At 37.6% G+C, this 15904-nt stretch overlaps 1 protein-coding gene across 1 annotated transcript; it reads right to left on the bottom strand.

Annotated features, from left to right (window-relative positions):
- Nucleotides 1–37: 37 nt before the first annotated feature.
- Nucleotides 38–15499, bottom strand: LOC106134795 (synaptic vesicle glycoprotein 2C-like). The gene is made up of 10 exons (XM_013334932.2): nt 15302–15499; nt 10556–10768; nt 7587–7749; nt 7016–7197; nt 6215–6399; nt 5358–5509; nt 4564–4782; nt 3389–3574; nt 2555–2682; nt 38–1768 (listed from the first exon to the last, which is right to left on the bottom strand). Exons 1-10 carry the CDS (start codon nt 15414–15416, stop codon nt 1713–1715), a joined length of 1599 nt encoding a protein of 532 aa, XP_013190386.2. The 5' UTR covers nt 15417–15499; the 3' UTR covers nt 38–1712.
- Between the last annotated feature and the right edge of the window lie 405 nt (nt 15500–15904).

Below are 15904 nucleotides of genomic sequence, written 5' to 3'. Positions count from 1 at the left end.
TGCTTGCGGCCCGTTTTCTCCTTTTTCGGAACTGGCGAAAGAGAGAAATTTGCCTTAAAATATACCTATTATTCTTACTAATGTCGTTCAAAGGGGGGTATGTATACTATTTGGTATTTATTGTATTTATGCATGTTTTACTTGACATTTTAGCTGGAAACTGGGAGATGTAACTTTATTTTACTATGTATTTTATTTTTCTTATAAATAAAATTGTTAAAATATTGATTGAAGTCAGCCGTATCATGTAAATTGTAACTCGAAAATATTTGATTTCATGAAAGAAATTTATTTTTAGTACATTTTAAATCGATGATACTTATTGAAATTTTAAGAAGAAATATCATAAAATTCTATGTTAAATGATCATCAAAGCTGTCCACAAATAAGACAGACATTTTTTAATATTATCCATTAAAATTATAAATGTTGACAAACCAATTTTTAGAAAATTAAATACTGTCACAAAATACCTACTAACCCAGGAACCAGCAATTTATTTAGTCGTCAAGTTTGTAATGCTATTATTAGTCACTGCATTAGACTGATCTAGCGACTTAAATGTGAACATTAATTTAAACAATGTGTATATGAAAATAAATTTTGACATTCATATGAGTAAAATTTAGTAAAGTAAGATCATAAAGTGAAGTCAAACATAGGTCGGATATTCTTTTTATAAACGTTATAATATAAATAAACTTTTGTTTATGCCTGTACTATTCTGACATTTTAATTTTGATGCCGTTAATCTTGACATTACACATTGTTTAAAGAAAATGTTGTTGATAATTATAATAAAATAAATATAGTCTCCCCAAATCGCCGGTTAAGTGTTTAGTTGTTTGACTGAAAGATGGATGAGATTAGGTTACTATAAATTATAATAAAAGAGAATATTTTTAAAAACTTGGCCATTTTATTTCGGATACCCTACATGATTGAAACACTAACAAATTGGTTTATAAATACAATTACATTTAGAAGTTACTTACATATTTACAATCTTAATTCATTATATCCGACACAGAAGAGAATTAAAATATAAATAAAAAATATTAATTACGTACGTAATATGATATACATATATACAACACATTATATAAAAATAAATTATCATTACAATAAGTGGTTAAGCAATTACTTAGCTAGATATACAAATTCTTTTGGTACAATTAATAATGATCTAAAGTTTTCAAAGACTAATCTAAATGATATAAAAGACCTCTAATTAAGTACTTATTTCGAATCAAGACGGCAACGTGCTATGTGTGGTTTGAAATAGAACCATTACCTCGTTTTCAGAAGTGTATAAGTAACTATATGTGTACAATAAATAAGCAAATAAACATGACATGACCTAAGCTGAATTAGGTTTATAAACAGAATAGCGGTTACTCTGTGTCTGAACAGAAGACCTAATTCTAGACGGGAGTCGCTTCGTGTACTTCTTCTAAATTGCCATTTCTTGATTTCCTGGATTATGACTACAGGCAGACCCTTGGCTCCTTCACAGAGTGCTATTATTACCTGTGAAGTACCCAAGGGCCCGCCTATGAGTATCACCTCGACACGTTTTTTAAGAAATATCCAAAAGTTATTTTGCGGGATGTCTATCATAAAGAAAAATATTCAATAGTGGATTCATTATTTCTAAATCTATGAACAAGACTGCTTTTTACAGTTAATGTAAGATAACATTTAATTTAGTTTTACTCAAGTTTCTTCAGGTTAGTATTTGGTATAATACTGCAAGCAAGGCCGATGGCTGAAACAATGATAAGTTCTAGTTAGTATGCCATCTGTCGGCAATGTTATGAAATAAAACGTAGTTTCTTATTTGAAAAAGCATCTATGAAAGACGGTTTCAGAGTTAGTAGTTATTATTAGAAAAGTTAACTAGATGTCACTTCAACAAAATGATATATCATTCATACTGTGTGGTTACCGGCTTTATGGATAACTAGAGGCCGCCCGCGACTTCATCCGCGTGGAATCATTCCCGCGGGAACTCTGGGATAAAAACTATTGGCAGACTGTCTGGGGTATGTACTTATCAATTGATCTGAACGTTATGTTGAATTTTAATTCATTCATATACTTATGTTTATATCCCTTGAGGGGAAGGCAGAGTCAGCAGTCTTGAAAGACTGATAGGCCACGTTCAGCTCAACGATAGAATTGAGATTCAAATAGTGACAGGTTGCCAGCCCATCGCCCAAAAGAAAAATCCCAAGTTCATAAGCCTATCCCTTTGTCGCCTTTTACGAGATCCATGGGAAAGAGATTGAGAGTTCCTTTTCTTTTTTATATTCGTACCTCTCTCAATCATCAATTCAAAAAGCTGAACTTTACCTATCAGTGTTTTCAAGACTGTTGGCTCTGTCTGCTCCACAAGGGTTATACACGTGACTATATATACATATAGTACAGTATACTATAGTACAGTATTATATAGTATAGTATACTATATATACAAACAGTCACGTGTATAACCCTTGCGAAGCATACATACGTATGTACACAAAAGAGGCAAGTAACACAATAAACTTACTTCCAAGCACAGCTGCGATGGTGATAAAAGGGGGTAGGCAGCCATACTGCATCAGCGCGGGGAACGCCACGGTGCCCATTATAGTTCCCACTCGGCCACACATGAGGAATGTTGCCAGCGCCATTACTCTAGAAAGACAACGTAGAATGATGCTGTTATTTTGTTACAAAAATTGATCATTTTACTAAGTAAAGGGCCGTGTGGTTGCCGGCACCAATACAAAAAAAAGAATAGGACCACTCCATATCTTTCCCATGGATGTCGTAAAAGGCGAGTAAGGGATAGGCTTACAAACTTGGGATTCTTTTTTAGGCGATGGGCTAGCAACCTGTCACTATTTGAATCTCAATTCTATCATTAAGCCAAATAGTTGAACCTGGCCATTCAGTCTTTTCAAGACTATTGGCTCTGTCTACCCCGCAAGGGATATAGACGTGACCATATGTATGTATGTATGTACTAAGTAAAGGTCACGATGACCAGAGGTAGTTTTTATCCGTGTGATTTCCTGATTTAATATCATGGTTAAGGCGGTACACCTTATGGAGGAAAACTGTTCTTAATACCCTAACAAACGAGAATTGAGATTAAAATAGTGACAGGTTGGTAGCCCATAGCGTTAAAGAAGAATCCTAATCTTATAAGCCTGCTCCTTGATCGCTTTTTACGACATCCATGTTAAAGAAATGGAGTTGTCTTATTTTTTATTGGTGCCGAGAACCACACTGCACTAAAATAAATAAATAAAAGTTCAATTAAACGCAAAATAATGATATCATCACAAAATCGAGACCTACTATCACATGATGACAAGTAAATTATAAGAAAACTTACCTCAAAGAAGTGGGAAACAAGTCCACAGTGATGCTAGAAAGCGAAGCGCCGCAGAGAGAAGATAGCGCTAGGGCTGTAGTGACCAGGGCTACGACGGTGAAGGCGCCGGTGCCCAGGAACGGAAGCATCACGATGGTGACTGCACTCAGGACGCTGGAGAAACCGGCCACTAACTTCTTACCGCATCTGCAAGAAGGTTGTTGGATGCTGTTCACGTTCACTGGCTTCGCGGACGAAAATGAAGAAGAACAGACGCATGGCACGCAGATAGAATTAGACAAGACTTCTTCTTCTTCTGCCGTGCCGTGTGGTTCCCGGCACCAATACAAAAAAGAATAGGACCACTCCGTCTGTTTCCCATGGGTGTCGTAAAAGGCGACTAAGGGATAGGCTTACAAACTTGGGATTCTTTTTTAGGCGTTGGGTTAGCAACCTGTCACTATTTGAATCTCAATTCTATCATTGAGCCAAATAGCTGAACGTGGCTATTCAGTCTTTTCAAGTCTGTTGGCTCTGTCTACCTCGCAAGGGATATAGACGTGACCATATGTATGTATGTATGTTTTTTTCTCCTAGCTGACTTCACTTTGCCCCAAATTGTAACGTGTTATTTGATACTTTTTTGCCTTTTTCTGCTTAGATATTTAGCGAACTTACACTGTCTTATGTAAGCTGCTACGGTAAGGGAGACTCACTAATACACCATTGATGTCTAAGTCAGCATCTGACTCGACTAGATACTTTGATACTAGCCTCTTTCCCGGAGTGGTAGGCACATCTTTCCACTATGATCCCTGTATACTTCTTTTGTTTCATCTACAATCATCAATAGCTCGTTGACTTAGGGTTCTGTAGACTGACCTTTCACCAGAATATCTCTGACTTAACACTTAACACTGACCTATTTTCGTTGGAGTTTGACGCTTCTAGAAACATCCTTGTAAGGAAATCTTTTATTGGACTTATCCTAAATCAACCCGTTCAGTTAACAACTGCCTTCTTCTTCTGCTTAATCTACATTTATGAATAGCGAATTAGGGTTCTCTTGAGTGACCTTTCACCAAAATATCTGATACTGTATACTTCTTTAGTTCCATCTACAATCATCAATAGCTCGTTGACTTAGGGTTCTGTAGACTGTCCTTTCACCAAAATATCTCTAACTTAACACTCACCTATTGACCAAAACACCGCCGATGCCATACGTCAGCACTGACCCAGCCCCGACTATGGCACTCTGCAGATACGTCAGCATGTCTGTCTGTATGGGCTGGCAGGACTCGTCGTCAGGAGGAGCAGTGGCTTCGGGAGCAATGGCGGCGCAGAGACTTTCATTGGAGTTTGAACCAATCATGGCTGCTAGTTGGGGGTACCAGAGGCGGAGAGTGTTGGACCTGGAAGTGATTCATGTTATTTATGTTTGTCCATAGGCTTCTTCCTGCATTTTGGGTATTAGCTAAACTGTTTTACGCTAGTTTCGTATAATTAACAGTCAATGCTTAGGTACCTAAAGCAGGACTTTAGGTTCAGGATTCTAAAACTTATCTTCAACAAACCTTTTCCTGGTGAATGAGTCACAGAGGTAAGATTACTGATCAGATCATTATGTGAAATTATTTTGATCTATTTTTATATTTTTGTCAGTTTTAATTACACATACGGCTCTCACCTGACCTCCTTACCCTTTATAACCTAACCACCTATGTTTATAAAATAGATAAAAGTACTGTCTAATGTTTTATTTATGCTATTAATACAGAGCCGGGTCTCCTGGTACAGGCTTGCACGCTTAAAACGAGATTCCAATCACATCCTTTTTGTATACTTTGCTTGAAGAAATAAACAAATCTGTTTTTTTTGTCTTAGTTGCCTCATAAGGCATCCAAGAGAAATATTTTCAAGCGTTGCGATCCACTCTGCAGTTAATATAAGTGTACATCTGAACTTAGTCTGCTAAATGAAGACATACCCGAACATGCACCCAATATGGATGGTGCACAAGAGGACCAACCACTTCACATGCGGCGCCCTGAACAGGGGTGCCAACTGAGCCCAGCCGCCGCGCAGGGCTGCCACTCCGCGCGCTTGCTGCTCCGACTTCTCCTCCACTAGCACTGCCACCTATATTTTTTAAATAAATAAAACTATTGGCTCTGTCTACCCCGTCAGGGATATAGACATATTATAAGTTTGTAACAAATAAATGTGTATGTGGTTCCCGGCACCAATACAAAATAGAATCTCTCTCCATCTCTTTTCCATGGATGTCGTAAAAGGCGACTAAGGGAGAGGCTTACAAACTTGGGATTCTTTTTTAGGCGATGGGCTAGCAACCTGTCTCTAATTGAATCTCAATTCTATCATTAAGCCAAATAGCTGAACGTGGCCATTCAGTCTTTTCAAGACTGTTGGCTCTGTCTACCCCGCAAGGGATATAGACGTGACCGTATGTATGTATGTATGTAATAAATAAATCGTGACAAATAACACATATTTAGCTTCGAAGTAAGTTCGGCATTTGGGTTTCATGCTGAAATCAGTGCCTGTAAAAGCCATTTTCGAAAATATTATGACGCTTTCAGATGATTGTAAATAATTATGAAATTAAAACTGCAAAATATGTGTAGATCGATAACAAAATTTTAGTAATAAATAATTAGCATCACTCAATCTCATTAACATCCTCCTGGGATTGATTCCGAAAAAGTAGCACGAGGTACGGCTATCACACAACGGAGTTGGAAAACAGGTATTTACAAGATGTTTCAACCATTTCTAACACTATTCATGGTGACACATTTAGTTTCCATCAACTATTTTACTTACCGGAAAATCAGATTTCGGTTTTCCCGTGTTCATGGTATAGATCCTCTTGAACACTTCCAACGCCTCTTCGTTCCTGCCTCGTGACATCAGGAACTTGGGGCTCTCTGGCAGACAGAGGAAAGCCAGGCCAGTCAGCAGTGGTACCAGCGCTGTCGCCATTAGGAACAGGTTCCATGCGTGGATTACTGAAAATGTTATTGTCTGATAACTGTCTTCTTCCTCTTGGCTTAACCAGTTGCATCCTCACCACTCTAAAGAGGAGCCTCGGGTATGCCTTTGATTTATCCAGGATCCATGTTTGCCCATGGATCCTGGATCGGTCGAGTCAGGTTTTTGCACGAAGCGACTCCCGTTGACCTCCTCAACCTTTGCAAGAGAACCTGACCTGTATTTCATCGATCATGGTTACACATCCAGTTGCCTCAAAGTGCGGGTTTCCTCACAATGTTTTTCCTCACCGTAAGATGATCTTAGTATTCCAACGAATGTACATAACTTGGTGCCGTGTGGTTCCCGGCACCAATACAAAAAAGAATAGGACCACTGTACTCTTTCCCATGGATGTCGTAAAAGGCGACTAAGGGATAGGCTTACAAACTTGGGATTCTTTTTTAGGCGATGGGCCTTGATTGGGCCGTTGAATCTCAATTCTATCGTTAAGCCAAATAGCTGAATGTGGCCATTCAGTCTATTCAAGACTGTTGGCTCTGTCTACCCCGCAAGGGATATAGACGTGACCATATGTATGTATGTACATAACTTCGAAAATAATCAATGGCCGCCAGACGACGAAAGACTCACCAAAACTGTTTCCGAAGATGTAGAAATGCCACTCCTTGGTCAAGATGGCCCAGGCGAGGAGTGGTAAGGTGGTGTTGGCGATGGTATAGAACAAGCTCGTGAGCAAGATGACGCGGGCTCTCAGTTCTGTGCGGTGGAGCTCCGCCAGGTAGGAGATCAGGACTGCGAATGGGCCGTTGAAGCTGAAATTAAAAGAAATGTTGTAAATACAAGCAAAGGTACGACTTTTAGTGAATTTCTTGGATACGGACAGGAACATCTTGGTTAAAATTTTAGCTCGACGCCTAATAGAAGAATACCAAGTAAATTTAGTTGGTATTTTTCTGGTCTATATCCCTTGCGGGGTAGGCACAGTTGGACGATCCTGAAAATACTAAAGCACCACGTTTAGCTGAATAAAATTGAGATTCAAATAGTGAAATGTTGCTTACTCATCGCCTAAAAAAGTATCCCAAGTTACCTCGTCTTTTACAACATCCATAGGAAAATTCTGGAGTGGTCGTATTCTTTTTTCTATTTTTTTTGCCAGAAACCACACGGCTCCCGTTTAGTAAATAAAAAAACAACTTACAGGAATCCGCTAGCGAATCTTGTGAGCAGGAGCATGATGAAGTTCTGGCTGATGGAGACGCAGAACTCCAGGATTCCGCTGAAGAAGAAGCCCCACACCATGATGCGGCGGCGGCCCAGCGTGTCCGAGAGGAACCCCCAGATCATGGCCGATGAGATCATACCTGGAACGGACGAGGCAAGATATATATACCTATATATTTAAAACGTTGTTGAAGAAAATGCTGCAGTGCAGTTTGTTACCGCTTCTTCTGCACTGACGCCTTGGAAGCGGCAGTAAACTTTTTTTTAAGTAATTTATTTGACGTCAACCAATGTTGTTAAACCATACGTTTTGACAATTAATAAGCGATATGAAGTATCCTATAATATAATGAATAAAAATTTTGAATTTGAATTTGAATGCCTACATACCTACATATAATCATGTCTGTATCCCTTGCGGGGAAACAGAGCTAAAAGTCTTCAAAACACTGACAGGCCACGTTCAGCTTTTTGGCTCAATGATAGCTATGACATTCAAACAGTTTCGAGCTAAATGCAAAGTTGTCCATCAATTTTTCTGTCTTTCTTGGAAAACTTGGAAACTGTTGGTACCCTTTCAAGTTTTATAACATGAACCGGTATAATTTTAAAAATATTATGTATTAACTATTTGAATCTCAATTCTATCTTAAAGCCAAATAGCTGAACGTGGCCTATCAGTCTTTTCACGACTGTTGGCTCTGTCTATCCCGCAAGGGATATAGATGTGACCTGTATATAGATATAGATATGACATGTATGTAGGTATGTATGCATTCATAATTTTCGCAATCAACATCATGTATTTATTCTGTATCTACATATATATAATCTGATAAACATCAAATCACAATGCCTAACATTTAATTTACACATATTTTGTAAACAAATGCAAATGGTGTGACATTATTTGATTTCGTGTGTATTTTTATTTACATTTACATACACACAGACTTTATATAATTAAATAATTTATGTCCATAATTAGATTACGTATATTTGCTGTAAGATTTTCAACTGATAATTGTTTGCATATTAATTTCCGTTGTTACCAATTGAATAACGGTAATGTAACGAAGGTTAATATTGTTCTGAAAATAAACATACATACATACATGTACCTATAATCACGTCTACATCCCTTGCGGGGTAGACAGAGCCAACATTCTTGTTAAGACTGATAGGCCACGTTCAGCTATTTGGCTTTAAGTTAGAATTGAGATTCAAATAGTGACAGGTTGCCAGCCCATCGCCTTAAAAGAAGAATCCCAAGTTTATAAGCCTATCCCTTAGTCGCCTTTTACGACATCCATGGGAAAGAGATGGAGTGGTCGTATTCTTTTTTCTATTTGTGCCGGGAACCACACGGCGCTGACTGACAAATAAGTAAAAAAAAGACAAGACACGCCTTGAACGAAGATCTGAAATTTCTGGTGTTTTTATTGTGCCGTGTGGTTCCCGGCACCAATACAAAAAAAAATAGGACCACTCCATCTCTTTCCCATGGATGTCGTAAAACGCGACTAAGGGATAGGCTTACAAACTTGGGATTCTTTTTTAGGCGATGGGCTAGCAACCTGTCACTATTTGAATCTCAATTCTATCACTAAGCCAAATAGCTGAACGAGGCCATCTTTTCAGGACTGTTGGCTCTGTCTACCCCGCAAGGGATATAGACGTGACCATATGTATGTATGTATGTTTTATTGTGACTGTCCCAGCAGACCCTCGGCCGGTTCAGATATGTTTGAGCCAAATATGACACTAAGCTACAATATCATGTCAAATCTGAACAAATCTAGTGCCCTCATGCAGTACTTTAATCTATACTAATATTATAAAATATAAAATAATATTATAAAGCTGAAGAGTTTGTTTGTTTGTTTGAACGCGCTAATCTCTGGAACTGCTAGTTCAAATTGAAAAATTATTTTTGTGTTGAATAGACCATTTATCGAGGAAGGTTTTAGGCTATATAACATCACGCTGCAATTAGGAGGAATTTGCAACATATTAGAATCAAAGAAATAATGGAAACAGTGAAAAAAAAAACGGGGAAAATTTTTATTATCCTTGAGAAATTTGAGAAATTCAACCGACCGAAACCAACCGAAAATAACTATTCCACGCGGACGAAGTCGCGGGCACAGCTAATGAAAAGATAAATGATGTAATATTTGTTCATGAGACGCTTACCGTTTGCTATTGGTCACGATATCAAAAGGAATTCTCTCTTTGTTCACTGAATTATTGTAAATATTTAAAAGAGTGTTAGTTTTGACAATATTGGGTGTTGGCAGATCAGACGGAGTGTGAGTGACGTTAAGTTGTGCGTAAACGTTGGAAGATAGTGATGTATGATGATGATATACGCTGCTGGATTTTCGGGAGACTTATTTCAATCTTTGATCATCAAGTTTTTTTTATTTTTTTATTTCTTGTATTTGTTATTAAAATGTGAAAAAAATAACGGGGGAAATTATTCATCCTTGAGGACTTCAATGATGCCCAAAATCACTATTCCACGCGGACGAAGTCGCGGGCACAGCTAGTGTTTAATAAACTGAACTGCAAATCACCGGCCTGGTGATTATTTAGCAGACATTTCTGGGACAGACACAGCTCTCCAAAAGTCTAATATCATGAGCAAGAATCAGATAATTAAATAAACGACAATAATCATTGAGAATGAGACGGTTACAAATCTATACTAATATTATAAAGCTGAAGAGTTTGATTGTTTGAACGCGCTAATCTCAGGTACTACTGGTCCGAATTGAAAAATTATTTTTGCGTCGAATATACCATTTATCGAGGAAGACTTTTTAACGGGGGAAATTATTCATCCTTGAGGGCTTCAATGAAGCCCAAAATAACTTTTCCACGCGGACGAAATGGCGGGCACAGCTAGTTATAAATATTTCTTAAAAATCGCAGTGAACTGACCTCCATAAGTGATAGCATTGACTGTCCCCATGTCCAATAAACTGAGTTGCATGTCACACCGTGCCCTGGTGAAGATGTAAGAGACGTTGCTGGTGACAGACACAGCACTCCAGAACGCTGGGAGGGTGCAGAGCATCAGGCAGATGTTGAAGCGGCCATAGCCCGTCGCAGCTATGGCGGTCTCGAAGTCAGCCGGCGTGGCGGCGGCTACATCTGAAATTACAAGTTTTTTTTTTTATTTATTTATTTCACAATATATGGGGAAGACCTAGACGAACGTATCTTGATCAAATTAAGGACGTCCTGGTAAAGGGTCAGGTCAAAAGTACCCAAAACCGCCGAGCTTGTATGAAGAGAGTTATGGATGTGGATGAAGCGAAGGAAGTATGCAGAGATCGTGGCAAGTGGAAAGAGGTAGTCTCTGCCTACCCCTCCGGGAAAGAGGCGTGATTTTATGTTTGTTCACAATATATATAAAAATTAAATAGAATAGAATAGATTTATTTTCAAAATTGGATACAAGGTATCACTTATTGACGTCACATAACTTAAATCTAATTATAACTACTACCGCTTCCAAAGCGCATGTGTAGAATGAGCGGCGGAACAAACTACACTGCAGCATTTTCATCGGACGTCAATTTACAAATATAGATCTCTTAAATCTAAATCGTGGACGAATGCACATTGTCTACATTAAAACACATGAATGATAATCTAGTACATATATAAAAACACTGATAAAAACGACTTCTTCGAACGATTCTTTTTAATATTTTTAGGAGTTACAGAGGTGGGTAGTGCGTTAACTAATCTCGTGAAGTGAAGGAAATGATAAAAATACCATTGATATGGAATGCCGTGTCATTCCCGGTACCAATAAAAAAAGGAAGATTAGGACCACTCCATCTCGTTTTCATGAATGTTATTAAACGCAACTATAAGATACTAGAGGCCGCCCGCGACTTCGTCCGCGAAACCCTATCAGTCCCGCGGGAACTCCGGGATAAAAAGTATATGTTATTCTGGGTCTTCAGCTACCTACATACCAAATTTCATCGTAATCGGTTCAGTAGTTTTTGCGTGAAAGAGTAACAAACATCCATACTGACATGCTCACAAACTTTCGCATTTATAATATTAGTAGGATAAACTTGGGATTCTTCTTTCAGGCGATGGGCAAGCAACCTGTCTAAGTGAATTTTAATTCTATCATTAAGCCAAATTGTTGACTGAAAAAAACTTTCGGAAATTTCCATGATATAGTACACGTCTAGGATAGTGCGAGAAATAGATGATGGAAAATTAACTCTAAATAGTTCTAAATTAGATACTCATCAAATACTGAGACCACGTATCAAAATAAGTGTAGAGGAATCGTGGCAAGTGGAAAGATGTAGTCTCTGCCTACCCCTCCGGGAAAGACGCGTGATTTTATGTATGTATGTACTAAGACCAATTATTAGATAGAGGGACTATATGTTGTAAATTTAATTTTAGTTTGTAATCATCTTTTTCTTTTCTTTTTTATAAGTAGTTTTAGTTTTAAATTTTGTCATTCCAAAATGATATACTCGTATTAAATGTAGTTTATAAAACAAAAAAAAAAATATTGGATAAATTAATTTTTGTAGGTACCATGAACTGACCAGGAATTAAACTACCCCGAAACTGGTATTTATACATACATACATACATATAGTCACGTCTATATCCCTTACGGGGTAGACAGAGCCAATAGTCCCGAAAAGACCGAATGGCCACGTTCAGCTGCTCGGCTTAATGATGGAATTGAGATTCAAATAGCGACAGGTTGCTAGCCAATCGCCTAAAAAAAGGATCACAATTTTATAAGAAAGAGATGGAGTGGTCCTATAACTGGTATTTATATACCTAAAAACTCTTCAAAGTCAATACTAACACCACAGAAATAATCACAACGTAACGGGCGGTAAACTTTTGCTTTGACATGTCACAGTAAAATGTGTAAATTTGGCAGTTGTCCAAGATGGCGAGACCGGACCGAGACGTATTTCGATCACCGTTTGTATTTGGCGTATTTTCGGTTGCGAAGGTAAACCTCCTCGCGTTATCTGACCTTGTTTTTATTTCTGGCTAACTTTTGCCGGCGACTTCGTGCGTGCAGAATGCTTTTGCTTGTACCGTAGGCATTTCAGGATATCTTTATTGTTGCTAGCAACATGTCTTTCATTTTTTTTTGTTTAGGTCGTGAATACTCTACAAGTCAGTATTGGAATACATACATACATATAATCACGTCTATATCCCTTGCGGGGTAGACAGAGCCAACAGCCTTGAAAAGACTGATGAAAGTGGCCTACGTTTGGCTTTAAGATAGAATTGAGATTCAAATAGTAACAGGTCGCTAGTCCATCTCCTAAAAGAATCATAAGTTTATAAGCCTATCCCTTAGTCGCCTTTTACGACATCCATGGGAAAGAGATGGAGTGGTCCTATTCTTTTTTCTATTAGTGCCGGGAACCACACGGCACGGTATTGGAAGCCTTTAGAAATGGATTTTGTATAAGAAGTTTTTTTAGGACAGCGTAAATCAAATACGTCTAAATAATTTGGTAAGTGCTTATCAACAGTGAGACATCAAATATGATGTATAAAAGTAAATTTCTCTTATTGATATTGGAACAGTTCATATTAAAAGCAGAAGTTTGTCTGAACTTTAAAAAATTTAATGTACCTACCCCAAATACTGTCCATATATTTATTTATGTTAAAATAAAATCTTCAAATGAAACTTATGACCAGTAATTAATTGAAATTTCAATTGACGTAACCTAGTTAGTTAGTTGCGTTATAAAATTGTTTTCGTTGGATTTTTATTTTTAGGTTTCAGGTCGTGGTATTGTGCCCACGGACATACTCGTATTTGCTCGTATAAACGCTGGACTAGCTGTTAATTATGAATAAACAATGCGCCGCTGGCACTTATATAGTCAACACAATATTTAGTATTTATAAGATCCAGTGTCTCATTTGATACGACTGCTATCAAGAAGAGCTAATCATGTAATGATTTTTCATTGTTTTGTCCTGGTTTAAACTTATACAAAATTCGGCATTTATCAGAGTTGTAAGCAGTGGGATGGACTAACTACATCTTTCCGCTTGCTATGATTCCTGCTTATTTCTTCAGCTTCATACTCATCCCTATATCTTAGTGAAGCTCGTGTAACTTATAAAATACATACATACATATGGTCACGTCTATATCCCTTGCGGGGTAGACAGAGCCAACAGTCTTGAAAAGAATGAATGGCCACGTTATACACACTTAAAAAATATTAACGATAAATACGAATAAAGCTTGAAACAAACGGAACTTTTCTATTGTTCCTAAAATTTTGTACAAAAACATTCTGTCCAGCAAATGAAATATAGAAATCTATGTTTGTGGCCTGCGGTGTATATGTTTGGGCGATATAGGTCGTCGATCTTCGTTTGTTTACTAACAGTTTAACCTACTGATATAGGTAACAGATTAATGCAGTTTCTTAAACTATTTGAGGCAATTTTGTGCATAAACAATCTTTGTAAAATTGCAAAACATTAAAGATTTTCGCTTTTAAGAGCATAAGTACATGAATATTACAAAAGAAGAGGCGATTATAGTTTATAATAACTATTATTAAGGATTGGTGTCAAACAAGCAGGCAACTGATCACAGAAACTTCAACAGTATGAAGTTAAATTTTCGAGTATAACAAGTTAAAATCAGCGCATGAACAGTAATAGTGAACAAAAAAAGAAACATTGTTCTTTGTGTAATTCCGATACATTTTTAGTTTTGGCACTCATTTCACAAATATTTTCGGGTCTGCCGTCTCACTTGTTGGTCTTTTACGACACTTCCAAGGAAAGATGATATAACATCTGAAAGCCTCACGTCGTGTCATAATATCCTAACGAAAATGTCTTATTAAATCTAATAAGACATTTAAATTAATTTATTTGTCGAATAAGCTGACTGAGGTATCTCGTGACCGGAGGGCTGGAAATTATCTGGCTCAGACAATCAGCATTGCCATTCAAATTGGCAATGCTGCCAGCCTTCTGGGCACACTCCCGCAAGTTCATGCTATGCAGGGACTGTACAATTTGTAAATTAAATTTTAATTTGTAATCATCTTTTTTTCTTTCTTTTTTATAAGTAAATAAATAAATATATACGGGACAAATAACACAGACTAAGTTAGCCTCGAAGTAAGTTCGAGACTTGTGTTACGAGTTACTAACTCAACGATACTTTATTTTATAATAAATACTTAGATAGATAAACATCCAAGACCCAATAAGAGAGAGTTCGTTTCTCATCACACCCTGATTGGGATTCGAACCCGGGACCTCCGGTGTCACAGACAAGCGTACTGCCGCTGCGCCACAGAGGCCGTCAAAAGTAGTATAAGTAGTATTAATTTGAGTGCATTTTAATTATTACGATTACTTGATTAACACGAAGTTTATAATTTACTAGTGGCCCGCCCCGGCTTCGCACGGGTGGACATATTTTTGTGTTTTATGCTTTGAAATAAATTTATTTCAAAACAAATTTATGCCTATGTCACTTTTGAAGGTCTATTCTATATCTGTGCCAAATTTTATCAAAATCGGACCAGTAGTTTTTGAGTTTATTCCACACAAACATACAAAAATACAAATCTTTCCACTTTATTATTAGTGTGGATTAAATTATTACACACACACACACACCTTGCGCCAACTTCTCCAGATTGCTCGACGACAACCCTGTCACCTTGAAAAGGTGTTCATGAGGAATCTGCTCCTTCTGCGACTCAGCCTCCACGTCACTTTTACTCACTACCATTTTTAAAACTAAACACAATCCATTTAACAAGACTCGTACACACCCATCTTCATTAACCAACTATTCATGATACGACGCGCTGATACATTTTATACGTAACACGGTATCTTCGCTGTTTGCAATAGGATGAACAACTTAGCTGGTCAAACAGAATTCAGGTTTCCTCCGATATAGAACAAATAAGTTTCAGTTGCAAAATAGATGTTGGATGTAAGGTTGTTTTAATGTAAATATTGATTGAAATCTTGTTTGTAATCAGGTCGGTTTTTGTCAGTTTACTAGTATGGGATTCGTATACCGCCTACGGTATGACGGCCTCTGTGGCGCAGCGGTAGTGTGCTTGTCTGTGACACCGGTGGTCCCGAGTTCGAATCCCGGCCAGGGCATGATAGGAAACGAACTTTCCCTGATTGGCCTGGGTCTTGGATGTTTATCTATATAAGTATTTATTATAAATATAGTATCGTTGAGTCTGGCTTGAAGCTCAT

The sequence above is a fragment of the Amyelois transitella genome, chromosome 10 (assembly GCF_032362555.1).
Source record: "Amyelois transitella isolate CPQ chromosome 10, ilAmyTran1.1, whole genome shotgun sequence".
Lineage (NCBI taxonomy): Eukaryota > Metazoa > Arthropoda > Insecta > Lepidoptera > Pyralidae > Amyelois > Amyelois transitella.
This window is presented reverse-complemented; position numbering and strand designations above follow the sequence as displayed.